This window comes from Mus pahari, chromosome 13, assembly GCF_900095145.1.
Source record: "Mus pahari chromosome 13, PAHARI_EIJ_v1.1, whole genome shotgun sequence".
In the NCBI taxonomy this organism is placed as follows: domain Eukaryota; kingdom Metazoa; phylum Chordata; class Mammalia; order Rodentia; family Muridae; genus Mus; species Mus pahari.
In genome coordinates, this window is record NC_034602.1 from 9,195,854 (window position 1) to 9,212,244 (window position 16,391).

At 40.0% G+C, this 16,391-nt stretch overlaps 1 protein-coding gene across 2 annotated transcripts in view; it reads left to right on the forward strand.

Moving 5' to 3' along the window:
• The first annotated feature begins 6,272 nt into the window (after window positions 1-6,272).
• Window positions 6,273-16,391, forward strand: part of Ugp2 (UDP-glucose pyrophosphorylase 2) — a 48,502-nt gene continuing 38,383 nt past the window's right edge. Inside the window, exon 1 of one of the 2 annotated variants that reach the window (XM_021210948.1) lies at window positions 6,273-6,522. Coding sequence is in view for 1 of the 2 variants with exons in the window: in XM_021210947.2 (XP_021066606.1) it covers window positions 7,317-7,335 (19 nt within the window). In the remaining variant the exon portion in view is untranslated. Of the gene's footprint in view, window positions 6,523-6,772; window positions 7,336-16,391 lie in introns of those variants that run through there. The other variant, XM_021210947.2, reaches the window with a different exon arrangement.

A 16,391-nucleotide genomic window follows, 5' to 3' on the forward strand; every position in this document is an offset into this window, starting at 1 on the left:
GGTGGACTGAATGCATTTTGAAATGCCCATGAGCATATGAGAATACTATGATTTAGAGATAAAATGACCTTCACAAGTTCATGTTGGAACACTTGGTCCCTAGCTGTTGGTGCTGTTGTGAGGAGTGGAATCTAGGCAGAGGAATGGGCCCTGATACTGATGGGCTGGCCCTGCTTTCTGTCTCATCTTTGTTTCCCCATCTGCTAAGATGTAAGCAAGCAGCCTCCCTTTCCCACCATCATGTCCTTCCTACTATGACGGCCTATACCCTCAAATCATCAGGCAAAAGAAATCTTTCCTCCCTTGTCAGGTAATTGGTCACAGCAATGAGGAAAGTAATGCTTACAAGAGGATATGCTCATTCTTGGCTTGTGGACCTGGATGACAATGCTTTCTTCCTCTGAGTTCATCACAGTGTTTCCTCTTCCTCCTCCTCCTCCTCCTCCTCCTCCTCCTCCTTCTCTTCCTCCTCCTTCCTTCTCCTCTTTCTCCTCCTCCTCTTTCTCTTCTTTTTCCTCCTTCCTCCTCCTTCTCCTCCTTCCTTCCTCCTTCCTCTTCTCCTTCCTCCTTCCTCTTCTTCTCCTTCCTCCTTACTCTTTTCCTTCCTTCCTTCCTCCTCCTCCTCCTCCTCCTCTTCCTCTTCCTTTTGTCTTCCAGTATTCCACTGACTACATAGTGAACTTGCAACTACATTTAGGAGCCACCCAGAAAATCCAAGGTACTTTCTCCATCTGAAAATCTTAAATCACATTTGCAAATTTTCCATTGTCATAAATGGTAACATCCACAAATTCTGAAACCAGAAGAAACTGGTTACCTTTAGGGATCACAGTGACTATCAACAATCTGAAAGGATTATTATTTGAAACCCTTGAGCAGAAACTAAGCATAGCTACTGAAACATAAAATATGATTCAGGGTTTGGAAAAAAATGGTCCAGGCATCTGCTACTGAGACCGTCATCCTTGGTACCCACATACTAAATCAACTCTTTAGTTTTTTTCTAACTTACACACACACACACACACACACACACACACACACACACACACACACACGTTTAAAAATATAATTCAGGGCTGGGCAGTAGTGGCATATGCCTTTAATGATAGCACTCTGTAGGCAGAAGCAGGCAGATCTCTGAGTTCAAGGCCAGCCTGGTCTATAGACCTAGTTCTAGAACCACCACGGTTAACATAGAGAATCCTTTCTCAAAAAACCAAAACCAACCAAACAATTAAACAAAAAAAAAATCAAAAAGATTAAATTTCTCATTTATATACTTTTAAAGACATATCTGTTATTATATGGATTAAATACTTAACATTTCCTCTATTTTTATTTATTGGTATTTTAATAATTTTATATGTATTTAAGAGGCAAATAATTCTTTACCAAGTCTAAAATACATGTTCAGATTCCCTCTAGGTTATCCCAGTGTTCCATACAAACACCATTTTTGTCTTTGTGCTACAATGAAGTAAATGTTGAGGAGTGTAACTCTATAAATTTAGAGAGGAGTTAGGGATATGAGCTAAGTTTCTATCTATTATTTTAGGAACTCTAAACATATTGTCTAAAATCTATAATTCATAAATATAATTCATGAAAGAAATATAAGCATTTAGAGATATATTTAGCGATACATAGATGATGATCACAACAAAGATGATTTCTTCAGTGGTTGGAAGCTGGAGTAATGAGAGCTGGGGCAGCCGGGCACCACTGCTCACTGTGAGCACTGTGATACTACTCTGCTGGGATTGTTTTTTTTAAAAAAGATGTTCATCCTTATATTTAAATAATATTCAGTTAAAAGTAGCAGAACATAACGTTTTCCCTATGGTTGTTCATCTCAATATGACAACTCTCTTCCTTTTCATTTTAGAGAGTGGAAAGTTACTTTTTATTCCCTGGTAATATTATTCATTTAATGGCATAATTGCCCAATTATTTGCCTCACCCAAAGAAGGTCTCTTTAATATCTAGTTAGTGAGGTGGATATAAAACTCTTTAAAATAAACTCTCTAAGTTAGGAAACAGACTTTCTTTATTTAATACTTCCTTCTGGTGCACTCACAGGGCATTTAATGAATTAGACCAGAGGTGGAGGTGTCTGGAAAACCATCAAGTCACACAAGCTGTCTGATAGGATGCACAACAGGAAATGTGGTTGAAAAGAAAAAAAAAAATAGGATTTTACCTCACAGCTGTCTCTTTTCTTTTCTCTTCTTTTCTTTCCTTTCCTTTCCTTTTCTTATTTGTGGATTTCAAAGTCAGTAAGAAAAATTTATTCACCTAAATACACATCACCTGAGTAAACCAAAATAATATTTACTTGTTCTTAGTTTAGTAAGAAATGTGCTATTTCTCAGTGAGCTTTTAAGAATATTTCTAAATTGTGCTCACATAGCAATCTATGTTTAATTCAAAACCCTGAAAAAGCATATGGTATTTCTTTTTATTTATGCCTGGCTGGTACACTCAAGGGAATGAGTCCTCTGTGTCTAAAATCAAAAGAGGTCTAGAGATACAGTTAATAAAATAATGACAGATACAATTTCATGGGCATATCAGTTCTTATCAACATGTTCCCCTGGGGAATATGAAGAAAGGAGGAAGTATCAGATGCTGTCACAGTCAGGACATGCTCTCTTCAAGTCTCAATGGGCAGCTAGGAGGAAACTGTCAACAAGCATCAACAAACATGTATTCTTAGGAGCCTAATGATTAAAACCAACAAGACTGCTTTATCAACTCTTTAGGTAACTATCTGCAATGTGAGTTGATTTATTATTTTTTTTAACATCTCAGTTATTTGAAATAAATGATGGTGTTATAAAATTTATGTAACTACTAAATACAATTTAAAAAGCAACTGTGAAAAATGAAAGTCCATGTCACAATTTAAATTCTCAACTTGTTTCAGCAAACTTCTTGTTTGGCAACAGGAAAGACTGAAGTCTTTCTCTTCCTCAACTATTTGGAAACCACATTCATTTTTAGACTGCTCACTCATTAGTAGCTCATCTCATAGATACAATTTGATATATTTTTCCAGTTAACCCAGTCTAATTATATTTTGATTCAAAAATACCTCCTTGTTAAATCTAGTCGGTAACTAGTAACTGCTAACAGTAATCCCCTGTCCTCTTTCCTGTGGGTGCCCAAGACTCAGATGAATAGACTGGAGCCAATATTGACTGTAGGCAGGAGTCCAGCGGTTAATTGTTGCCTAGACTCTTGGCTCAAGTCTTCAGGCATGACATAGAATTTTTCTTTATAACATGCTTTCTTTATAACAAACTGTGCTGCATTAGTTTTTTTTTTTTTAATAAAGAGCTTGAGGAAGGAATGACAAAAATAAATGAAAATAGACTACACACTCTGCTTATCTTATACTTATTTAATACTTTAACAATTTCTAAATTACCCTGAGGGCTGAGGATATTGCTTTATCATGGAGCCCTTGACTATCGTGTGCCAGGCAATGGGTTAAATTCCCATTGCCAAGAAAAAACAAAGCAGAACAAAACAAAAACCCAAACAACTAAAACCAAAAAAACCTCACCTAAATCATCCCTTATTAGATAATGCTCATGGTAAGCAGCTAATACAGCTTATTAAATCATCAAGATGTTGTATTTGCTGCTCTTACATACTTTGTCCCACATTCATATTCTAGGTGAAAAGCATCGAAACTAAGAGTCATTACTTCTAAACATGAATTAGTGGTTCTTGAAGAGTAGAGACCAGGATACAATACTATGAATGAAAAGATGTAACAACACCAAATCTATCATTCAATACACACTTATGGAATATTTTCCATGTAGCAAATACTGACAAACACTACAACTAAAGAGGCAGCAAAGATTATGCTCTAAAACAAGGAGGCAGGCATTGGGTTTGCTGTTGGTAGAGTATGACTGTTGAGGAGCAGTGGCTGTAGCTGGTGGCAGGGTTCTTAAGTAGCATGGCTGAGGCTGTGCGTTTGCTCACAAGACATATGACCAGTTAAAACAAAGTTTTGCTTTGTTTTGTGTGTTTTTAATTTTCCTATGGGGAAGTAGGAAGATGGACTGAAGTAAATTAGAGGCAGGATTTCTGTGGCCCTTGGAGGACAGCACAGCTCACCAGAAACTGGCGTCCAGGTGTCTATTCTGTTTGCTATCTCACGTGACCTCTTTATCTGTAATCTAGCTCAGGGGGAAAAGTGGTCAGGGTCTGAGGAGATGCCTTAGTAGTTAAGAGCACTAGCTCTTACAGAGCACCTTGGTTGGGTTCCTAGCACAGAGTGACTCATAACACTTTCTTTAATTCCAGGTCTAGGGGATCCCTCTTCTGGCCTCTACATGCACCAGACACAAACATGGCACACTCAATACACATAAAATAAAATGTAAAATTTCTTAAAAGAAAAAAATCAAACAGAAGAGATTCCCCATCCCGAGCCCATCCCATGGCCATCCCTCATCCCCACCCCCAGGTGTGTGTGTGTGTGTGTGTGTGTGTGTGTGTGTGTGTGAGAGAGAGAGAGAGAGAGAGAGAGAGAGAGAGAGAGAGAGAGAGAGAGAGAGAGAGAGAGAGAGCTGAATGTAAAGAGAGAAACAAGCAATTGCTTTATGGTCCTGAAGAACCTCGGGTTTTATATCCCTATCCCATGATTTGTCAACTGAGCTATTCTCCTCATTCTTAAGGAGTGAGAAACTATATCTGAAGATCTGGAATTTAAATTCAAGGTCCTCTCTAAAGAAATTTCATTTGCAAGGCACTATATAAACATATCACTTAGAAATGTGGTTTCTCTAGTGCTTCTGGCCAAAAGTCAACCCTTCACTATAAAGTTAACCTCGTAAGTGGTTTACTTTCTGGGAACTTTTAAAAAAGTAGTAAGTGTACAACATTCTTCGTGTCCTTTGTGTCAGTAGTTAATCACTCATAAATCAAGATGCTGATTCTTAGGAACTACCAAATGTTTTTGCTAGATTTAAAGATTTTTTTCTCCCCTCGTTAATCTTCTGTGGAAGTAAAAAAAATAACCGGCCATTCTATTATATAATAAGCCTGGAAAAATTAAAGATTCTTTGTTGCACGTAATTTTTTTGCAGGCTGACTTACATGAGGAGGCCCAGGCCTTTGGTTCTGTTTTAGTGCTTACACTGACTGATAAATGCAGTTCATTCACTGCTGGAACAATTTCTCTGCTGTTCAGAGAGGACGTAGAGTCGAAGCAAAGTCTCTAGAGCAAGTGTCGTTTTTCAAACTGACGCCATTTGTTGTTTTAGAAATTTTTTCATTTGGAGAAAGTTATTTTCTTAACTGAGATATTTGGATGCTGAGGTTTTTGGGTTCTACATAAGCAACATGGTCACTATCTTTTCCTGTGTTGTTTAATAACATTTCCATATGAACCCAAAGGACTGGATAATGAAAGCTCTCTTGTCTAGAGAATAATTTAGAAATTCTCATTTACCTTGGCTGAATAATGTTGCACATTTCAAACCCTTCTGGAAATGTTTGGTTAGGGAACTAACAAACCCAGTAGGGTAAAGCAAGAATGTTAAGGAAGACAGGCAGTCTTACAGGCTTATATGGTTGGCAAGACTAGCTGTGATTGGGCGCACCTCAGGGAGTCTCCAGCCTGGTGCCAACGTTCTGGCGGTTAACTTCCTCTTTCTTTTGGAGACTACAAGATCTATCATCAGCATCTTAAAGATAATAAGTCATTTTCTCTTTGGCTAGAAAAGTAAACGCCCTATTCCAGCACAAACGTGCCTAGGAGTGGTATTCGAGGCAAGGCGAATAGTGATGGCTTTCTGGAGAGCCTTTACTTGGCATTCCCTTCGACGCCCCCAGGCCCTCTTCCTGTTGGTGAGCCAACACATCCCATCCATTTGCTTGATTCTGAAAAGGTTGCCCTTAGTCCTCCTCAAACCCTAACTGGTGGCAGAGCCTTTGGGACCTCTTGAGAAGGGCCTGGCTTCCCTGATGGGGAGCTCAAGGTTTCCTCAACGGGGCAAATTCTGGTGGAGTGCAAACACAAGCACACGCTTCGGTTCTCTCACACGCTCGCGGCATCTGCAGACAGCAGGCATAGACAGACGTGCTTGGCACCCTGCTGCTGCCTGTGCAGCTCCCACGCGTGGGATTCCCGCCTTCGCTTCTGCGCCCGCCTCCCTCGGGCCTCGAACGCCCCGCCCCCTGCCACCTCCGCCTGTCTCATTGGCCAGGTCCTTAGCAAACTTCGGCTCCGGACTGGCGGCTGTGCCTGTCGCTCTGAGCAGAAGGGACATTTCCGCATTGGGGGGGAAGGAGGGGGAGGGGAGGTGTGTGGCGAAAGTGGGGGCTCCGGTGTCCGGAGGCGGCGGGCTGGGGAGTCAGGGGCTGCGCACGCTGGCGCCAGGCTCCAGGTGTCTGCGCGTGACGGGAGCGGAGGGGAGGCCGCCTCGGCCACGCTCGTGCCGCCTGCGAGACCTGATTCCAGGCCCCCAACTTCCCAGCCCTCGACGGAATAGGAAGGTGGGTGTCGCTTAGGGGGCGGGCCGGGCTCCGAGCGACCTCCTCGTGGGGTCTCGCTCGGAAAGGCGTGGCCGGGGGCCGACCGTGGGGCGTGGAAGAGTGGGGGGCGGGCGGGCGGGCGAGGGCGTGTCAGGAAGGGCCAGGCCTCCCGGGGGGTCTGGGCGGCCGGGCCCGGGGGGCAGGGAGGGGGCGAGCCGGGCCCTGGCGTGGAGCGACTGCGCAGGGGAGGCCGCGGCCAGCTGTCTGCCCCGGTGCGGAATTGGCAGCATCTCCGAGTCCCGGCTATTTATGGGCTGGAGAAAAGGTTGCGTTGCCCCTTCGCCGGCCTCCCCGCCTCCGGATCCGCGCGGGGCGCCAGCAGCTCGCCGCTGGACGGCCGCCGGCGAGGGGCCTCGGGGTGCGGCCGGGGGCCTGCGGCAGTCCTGCCCTAGAGGGCGTGGAGACCGGAGGGCGGTGAAGCGGCTCTAGGTCCGCCTCTCCGTTAATGAAATTTAAGTTCGTCTGGTTTTACCTTTTCCGGAGTCTCCAGTCGTCCCCCGTGGGTGTCGGGCTCGCTGAGTAGCCTGGAGTTCCCTCCCAAGCTGAGTCGATCCCACCAAGTTTTCCGTCTTCAGGATTTTTCTTTTTAAAGACTAGTTTTGATTTTTTTTTTTTTTATCCCGAATTCTTCTTTAAGTAGTTAAACATCGGAGGAGAAAGAACACTTCGGTTGCAGGGAAGGGAGAGACCTTCCTTACAACGCAGATTCTAGAAATTGAAAATTATAAGCCAGATTATTTTAATAAAATCCTAAAATGTCGAGATTTGTACAAGGTAAGACATTTTGCTTTCTGTCTCTTGGCTGCTTCGTCCGATTTTGAATATTGGTAGTCTCTAAGTAAGTGGGTAGTTTGGAACTGGAAATGTTCATTTGTGATACCGTTTGCCAGACCTTTTTGGTTAAATTGGTATTTAAGCTGCTTTGCGCCACTTACTGGGTTGGCATTTCATATACGTGTTTGTATGCCTCTGCGCCCTGCAGGGGTTAGTTCTACCTTCTAAAATCAGTTTTAATAGTATTCTGACATCGTGGTTAGTAACTGTAATAATCAAAACAGGATTTTGACTGCTGATTAATTTTTGTTCCCTTCTTGCAGTCGATAATAAGTTAGTTATCTTTGTGGGACAAGGAAACCCAGCGGACTAGGGACAGGCAGATGCGTTTGTCAAGACTAGTAGGAAGCTATACCGTTCTCCACTTCTTTTCTATGTGTACGTGGATTGAGTCTCATAGTCATTTATTTCGAAATCAGGAGTAGTTTGTAGACACTGGAGGTCATTCCAGTCAGAGAAATGACTCTGCTGCAGTGCTGTTAGCTTTTTCCTTTTTTTTTTTTTTTAATATAGAAAGATTATGCTTTCTTTAAATTTGAAAATTACCATCCATATCTGTATGTGTGTAAAGAAAGCATTTGGCAAATACCCCTCAACCAAGCTGTAGCATTGCAATTGGGTGCTGCCTTAAACTTCTGTCACAAAACTGTATAGAGTTTGCCTCTAGATATATAAGAAACCTTTCCTTCCAGACCCCAGTGTGTGAAAGCTTCAGCCATCTTGCTTAATACATGTAGTAAAGTTTGCGACCACTTCATGTGCTCCTCAGTGACTGTACGTACACCTTTCCCCTTTTCAAGTTATGCTAGGGATGTTCATCATTTGACCCTTGAAATGAAAATGTCATGCAGGCTTATGCTCCACTTCAGTAACTCTTAAGTTTTTCATAATAGATTAAAGGAATCTGCCTTCATTATTATGGAAACAGATGGGACCGTTATGCCTGTCTGCCTTCAGCACTAGGCTCAGAATTGTCATTTTGTCATTATGTTTGAAGTTGGTGTTATACTTGATATGAAGCTAGAGATTTCTAAATCAAGAAGACACAGGTGGCTGTGGACATTGCTACCCACTTTTTTTTTTTTTTTAAGATTTATTTATTTATTTAATGTATATGAGTATGCTATTTTCATGCACACCAGAAGAGGGCATCAGATCCCATTACAAATGGTTGTGAGCCACCATGTGGTTGCTGGGATTTGAACTCAGGACCTCTGGAAGAACATCCAGTACTCTTAACCACTGAGCCGTCTCTCCAGCCCCGCTACCCACTTTTTAAAAGCCCATTATTTTAAAGTACTTCTACAGTTTTCAAAATATGGCACAAGTGTCAAAATGAAGAAATTAATGTGATTGCGTTAACTAAACTATAAACTCAGTCTGATTCCTATTTCCACGATGCAATTCAAGATGACACATTTGATTTATTTACTCTCCACTTTTACTCAAAATAGTAGTTTTCCTTTTAAGCAGGCAGTTTTGTACAAAAGGATGATACTCTCTCCAAATATGTTTAACTCAGTCATGGAATTTATCATTGCATAGTTTTTGTATTTAAGTGTGAACTCTCTATGTGCTTACCTTGGTTACTGTTAGAAATGATAAAACTAACTGGCTAATTTCAGAGTTGTATCAGTTTCAAGTATAAGAGTTGGAAACTTCTGTTTTTTCTTTTTTTTAAAGCAGTCCAATGCTGACCCTCCCCTCCCCCCAGAAGTTACTGATGCTTCTTCCCACTCCTTCACTGCCTGTGCTGCTTCACAGGGAGAGTGTTAACCAATGCCAGGCCACAGCTACCTCAAGTTGTCTCGTTTAAGCTTCTGAGCCCTAAGAAGTTTTACAGCTTATGAAGATGACCAGAGATGAACTGGGGAGAAGTCCTGAAACTCCTGAGTTGTTTACAACTCCTGTCCTTTCCAACAACTTTCTTTGCTTTTTAGGTTAAAATTTTAGGAATGGCCTAGTCTCCAAATAGATTACCATTCTCTACAGACAAAGATAATATGTCCCTGGGAAAAATGCAGTGTCTTGAAAGTAGATGTTCTAAAAGAATTTGTCACAGGCAGCAAATGCCCACAACCTAAAATGTACTATATGCTTTTTCAGTAGGTTAGCTTACCATATGTTTTCGGCTGTAGGTTTTTATGACCTATCTTAAATTACATAAATACTGAGAAATACGAAAGGGCATGGACTTCGATTTGACTCATTACCAAAAAGTGATTTTTAGACACTTTTCTGAACTTTAGGTTCTACCTGGGTAGAGTTTGGAAATTGGACTGAGAGTATAATTTAGTGATGACACGCGTGCTTAGTATGGGAGAGGCATTGGAATCTGTCTCCTGTCCCTGCCTCCTCCGCTGGGTCTCAGTGCTTATGGCGCAGGGTCATTGAGAAATTGAAATGCGGCGCTGTACTAAGTGACTGAGCTGGGAAAATACTGTGTGGCCATTATCTTCTACTCTTTCCTAAAATAATGATGGCTTTTAGATAGCACTGCTACCCAACACACCATCAACAGAAATACAAATAGTTTTTGATTTTCATATTCAGATTTAATATTCAGTCTGGTTACTTGAAAGTTGATATATTTTAAAGAAAATTATTAAACAGGAGCTGAGGAGAGGGGAAGGCAAGGTAAAACTTGGATAGTATAGGGGATAAATACAAGTTACAGTTTAAGTGGTCGGTTAACAACTTATTTTTTAATGTTCATTGTATGCCTTTCACTATATTTATTTTCCCCTTACAGTAGGTACTCTGGAGTCTGTAGATCTGGGTGTTATGAACTGTGCATTTGGCACCATTCTTTTTGGGTGATGGTGAAGCATACGGCTGCTCCACTGGGTCTGGCTCCAATCCAAGCACTACTGTTATAAGACTGCTGGGTTTCTTCTTCCTCAGCCATTTAGATCGTAAGAAGTTAGTTGGAAATTTATGGTTAGTAAAAACACTTAATACTGTTAGAGAGGTGAGCTGTCCATGTAGAATTACTGGGCCAATAAAGGCATAAGTTCTGTATATCTGCCTAAGTCTATGTTCTTCAGGAGCCTAGTAGTACTTTGACGAAACATGATATGAGCTGCTATGTTCTTTTGCCTACCTATGAAACTGTCTCGCTCTGGCTTGTTCTGCCGCTAGGATTATTCAGTGCCTCCACTTTTCTACGTAAATGAACACTGCCTCTTTCCTGCCTGTCACATTTGTGGGTAACATCAGCAGTAGTTGTGGGATTTCGCTAGGTTTGTCAACAGATGCCCTTTGGAATTTTTCTTTTAAAAAGTTGTGAGAATTGTCTTCCTAAATGTTGGAAACTTATAAATGGTGAGGAGAGTGATGGCTGAATAGCCAGCCAGCTAAGGCTAGGTATTTGCTTAACACTGAAATTCTAGAAGTATTTTCACAACTTTAAATATGCCATTATCTATCTAAGCTGTGTAAAAATATCCCTTATTCTTAAAAACTGTACTATATAGTTATATTTAATATAATATTATATTTCCAAGGAAAGCCATATAAATACATCTGAATTCCTTAAAAAATATTTGTGGCCTGTCAACTTTCCGATTTGCTGGAATTTTTTGACTCTTGGTGATTCCTGTTTGGTAGATGGCAGCTGGTCAACAAAGATCACTGAGCTGATTATAACTGAAAGGGTCTCAGGTGAATACAAGGCTGGATGGCATTCTGGGCCTTGGTTGTCAAGTGAGCTTCAGCATAGTTCTTCTCAAATCCTAAAACCTGTTGCTTATCACTGAAGCGATTAATTTTTTCCCCAGAAAGATTGTGGTATGGATTAAGTCAGGAGTAGTACTCAAAGTAATGGCTAAAGCACACTCCTTAGAGCTATAGATTAGAGTTTATGATGCTGCTAGAGGGTGGGTGTGTAAATTTAGTTCAATTCAGTCATAGTTGTAAATATTTAGGAAATTCAAACTGAAAAATTGGTCTGATAAAGTTTGGCTGTCTTTCATTTCTGCAGTTAAATTCCCCTTACTGAGCCTTTCTTCTAAGATTGATGATTTTAATTTTATGAAGGACTACTGAGGAAAAAACTTAACCAAGGATATCAGGATATAAATATTAATGGGTACACTTCTTGGAAGCAGCTTTTTATTTTTTGTTTGTTTCAAGATAGAGTTTCTCTGTGTTACAGCGCTGGCTGTCCTGGAATTCTGCAAACCAGGCTGGCCTTGAACTCACAGAAATCTGCCTGCCTCTGCTTCCCCAGTGCTGGAATTAAAGGAGTGTACCAGAATGCCAGGCTGGAAGCATCTTTTTAAAATCCTGAAGATACACTGAAAAGTTTCTGTAATAGAGTTTTTCTTAAAATACCACTTCACAGAAACCATTGTATGTGTGCATGTGTTTGTTTATTGAGAGATGAATTGTAGCCAACTTAAAATGATGGGAAAACTGGTGATAGGAATATAATTTGGCATGATAACAAAAATGTTTTAAATAAAAGAACAAGATACTGGAGGTTTTCACTTTCCACCAAGCCTTTGTTTTTTGTTTTTTTTTTTGATACTTTTTATACAAATGCATGTATTATGAGTTCTTAGAAGTCTGGAAAGTTAATACCTGGAAGAATTTGGAAGTTAACCTCTCTTATTGATGAAAATGAGTAAAAGATGTATTAACTTCCTATAATGTTATTCATCCCAAAATTACTTGTATAGCGGAGAAAATGGTGGTTTTACCTCTGGATTTATGCTATTGGAATACATTCAAACCATGTTAGACTATGTTTGTGTGAGGATACTCGACTGGTTTAAATCCTTTGATAGTGTGGGATTCTGTAAAAACTGGCCCTTTTGTAAAGACTATGGCCCTATTAAATCAACCTACAATTTCATCTCTAAAATAATCAATTTGGACTTGGAGAAATAGTGTTTGAATTGTGAACATTTTGGTCTTTTAGTAAATTCCCAGACATAGTCACTATTAGTTGAAACAGTATTTCTCAAATCTCTAAAATTCTATCAGACATGGGTTTTCTATGAATAACTCACTAAATTCTTTGAAGTTGGCTAGCTAAACCATCACAAGAAATTAAACTTTGTGGTTTTTGAAGGAACAACTTTGGGTAAAAACTCTAATAATGTTGCATTTGAAAACTGTTTCCAGGTTCTCTTGATTGGCAATGCAGGCATCTCCTTTAGTTTGTGGTGAGATAATTGTCCAGGGCTCCAGCTCTGTCTCTGCCAATAGTTGCCATTGTTTATTTTTCTCAGTTATGGCCAAGAGAAGTTGGTTGTGACTCCCTCCTCCTCCAACCATTTTGACAATCAAGGATTGATTCTGAACACCATAGAGAAACAAGCTATGTTGGCTTACTTAGCTTAAAGGAAAATATGTTTCATTTCCCCAAACATTCTTAGATATTTTTGTTTTTGTTTTTTATGTAAATCATGAGCGTTTCCCATTCTTTTGCGATTTTGCTTGAATCTTAAAAAGCAGTGGAAACCTATTCATTGTTTTCGTGGACTTGAAATAGTCATGTTTGCTTAGTCTACCATTTACTTGCTAGTCAACAAATTGTAAAAATACTGTTTTAGAGAACAGGCCTCCTTTCTCCTTGGCCACAATAATCTGAAAAGCAGTTAGAGTTGCTGCTCTGGCAAATGCTGATGCGATATTTTATTTGTGTTATAGTTCTGCTTAGAATTATAAGACTTAATACATACAGAAAAAAAAGCAGTTATATAGATACATGCACTGTTTTAGGCTAATTCATACAAATGATTTAAAGATGAGCCTTGGTAATAAAGTATAAATTGCCTAAATATTTTCATTGTTTTTTTTTTTTTTTCATTTTTTCATTTCTCAGGAAACTATTTAAGGAAAAGTAGAAGTCCATAAGATGCAGTAAGAATGCTGTATGTTTAGTTTTAATATCACCTAATATCATATGATAGACAGTTGGGTTTCTAGTTTTCATACTGATTTGGTGGCATGTACCTGGAGTAATAAACTGTGTAATTGGTAAGTAATTTGATGGTGTGGGATTGAGTGGAGAAACTTTTCTCCCGTTAAAAGGAAGTAACCAGGGAACCAGACAACAAGGCCTGAGTTGGACTCAGGAAAACCATCCTTTCTCAGCTCATTTCCTCATCCTCAAGGTGAGGAGTTGGACTCAGGAAAACCATCCTTTCTCAGCTCATTTGTCATTCTCAAGGTGAGGAGTTGGACTCACTGACTTTAAAGACCTTAACTTGCCAGGCTTAAAAATGTAGCAAAGTATACTTATATCAAGATACAGGACAGGGCTGCTAGATAACTTTTGGTTCTTGGTAACTATATGTTACACTACTTACCTTCTCAACAAAGGCGTGTTGTAGACCCCTTGGCATTACTTTCTTCTCAGCTATTAAATCTCAAAAAAGTGATATTATTTAACAAAATTACTTTGTATGTAACATTTCTTCTTTGAGAATTTAACCACTATTCTAGACTAGACATGTTGTAATACTTGATTAGTATTGCTTAGTATAGAAACATGGGATTCAATTCCCAGTACTATCAAAAGAAATGGACTATATTATATGAGAACAAGGTTAATTTTATTGAGAAGTCTAGTTTATGTGTATTCTACCAGTTTTTATATAGAGAACAATGCATGATTGGCAAAGTTCTTGATTATTTGCATAGTAGTACTGTTACATCTGATAGCCTTTCATTCTTGTTGTCACAACCATTTATTGTCTAGGGTTACAGCTCAAGAGTATTGCCTAATAGGAACAAAGCCCCGGGTTAGCGCTCTGGCAAGCATCACCCCAAGCGTTTATTAAACATTTATATGGACCCCCACCCCCCCACCCCCCCACCCCCACCAAGGAACACATTTCTATAAAGTTCCTTGTCAGGCTATATAATTGTGTGTCACAAGTCAAAGTCCTATTATGTTTCATGCTTAAATCAGCTGGAAGGAATTAGACTAATTTGGGCCGGGTGCCATCTCAGAACAATCATGGCCTTGAGGTGTAGAATTAAGAGACAAGAAGAACCAGGAGCATGGCTGCAGTAAACATTAAAATAAATAAAATACCATCAAAGTGATACTGACAGTGTTTGCTTATGAGAAATGCATATTCTCTCTACTCCAAAACTGTGGAGTCAGCATGTCTGGGAGCTTGCCCAGGAATCAGTGTTTTAAATAGCTCTCCAGGTTATTTATATACAAATTCAAGTTTTAGAAGGACTGATCTAAAAGTCAGAGTAGGAAAGTGCAGCCTTTATGAACTTTGTAGCACTTTTACTACCTTCAGTCATCCAAAGGTACCTTAATCTGGTTTAAGATATTTCTGGATCATGGTCCAGATGACTTGGGAGTTAAGGACCCAGACTTAGTTCCCAGTACTCACATGGTAGCTTATAACCATCTGTAAGTCCAGTTCCAGGGAGTGTGATGCCCTCTTCTGGCTTCTGTAGGCATGTACATAGTACACATACATGTAGCCAAGACACTCATGCATATAAATTATAAAAATGTAGGAAAAAATAAACTCCTGGATCATGAATTTGTATTTACTTTAGTAGACTATGAAAAATTTATCAAATAAGGCATAATGTAATAATGGGGATCAATTCATATCTCTTGGCATCACAAGTGGTAGGCAGGTTGGTTAGAAGGCTGTTGTACTCCAGAACAGAAAATGAAAATGCTGAGGAGAATTAAGGTAGTATTGACAATAGAGAGAATGGAATTGTAGTGATCCAAATAAGCAGTTTTGTAACTAAGGAGCCAACCTTGGGACTGCACCTTTAGTCTGGATGATTAAATAATGTTAACTGTTGGTGGAAGCAGAAAGGGCAAGAAGAGTACCTTAGTTTGGATAATGATTTCTGGTTTAGATAAAGTTGAGTTTGAGGTAGCCTGAGTATTCAGGTCTAAAAGATCTAGAAAGTGGTAGAGAAGGTAGGATCTAGATGGGAGGTGCCTATGTAAAAGCTACCAATACGAGCATGAGAGGCAGCTGAGTGGTAAAGGTGCTTGGCTCCAAGTCCAGGGACGCACAGAGAAGGAGAGGGCCGGTTCTGCAAATTGTCTTCTGATTTCATCCTGCAACTTCTGCATGTGAACTGTTAGGAGAAATATTGTTTACCAGTCGTAAGGATGGTGAGGGAAAGTGGTCTGGAGACAGTCTTTAGGGAGTTTAGTTGGAGAAAGGAGGAGCCAGTTGTGGAAACTGAGACATGATCGCAAAGATGACATATTTCTGGGTAAAACAGCCCAAAGAAGAGCTTTTAAAAAAAAAAAGATGTATTTATTTTATGCATATGAGTACACTGTAGCTGTCTTCAGACACACCAGAAAAGGACATCAGATCCCATTACAGATGGTTGTGAGCCGCCATGTGGTTGCTGAGATTGAACTCAGAACCTCTGGAAGAACAGTCAGTGCTCTCAACCTCTGAGCCATCTTGCTAGCCCCAAAGAAGAACTTTTCATGGAAGTGTTTTCACAAGTGAATTTGAAGGGCAGCAGTGAACATCCAGAACATGGTTAGCTTGAGTTGATATGTCTAATCAGTATATACTCAAACTTCATTCGTAGTCGTATCCAGTTGTGATGACATTCTGGGATTTGTATGTTTTTGGTTTTAATCCCTTTAATTTGAATACTTGTGTGGCAGAGGCTGGTAGGTCTCTTGAGTTCTAGACCTTCTTGGTCTAAAGTGTGAGGTCCAGGACACCCAAGGCCATGTAGAGAGATGCCATCCACAAAGAAAATACAAAAAAGATAATTTGACTGTTGAGATGGAATCAGTAGTGAGGTGGACTAGGGGTGGTTCTTCACCTTTTGCTGCTCCTGATTTCCTGGTGTCTGCTATATGGCCTCTACATTGTGAAATTAGGTTTATACTTCAGAATATGAAGTTACTTTGTACCACCATTTAGAGTGTCAGAAAAAGGGTATCTTGTGTGCCTTTCAGTTGTCAAGTTAAGAAACAAAAGCCATTTCTAAATTGAATGCCTTCTGCCTTAGCCTTT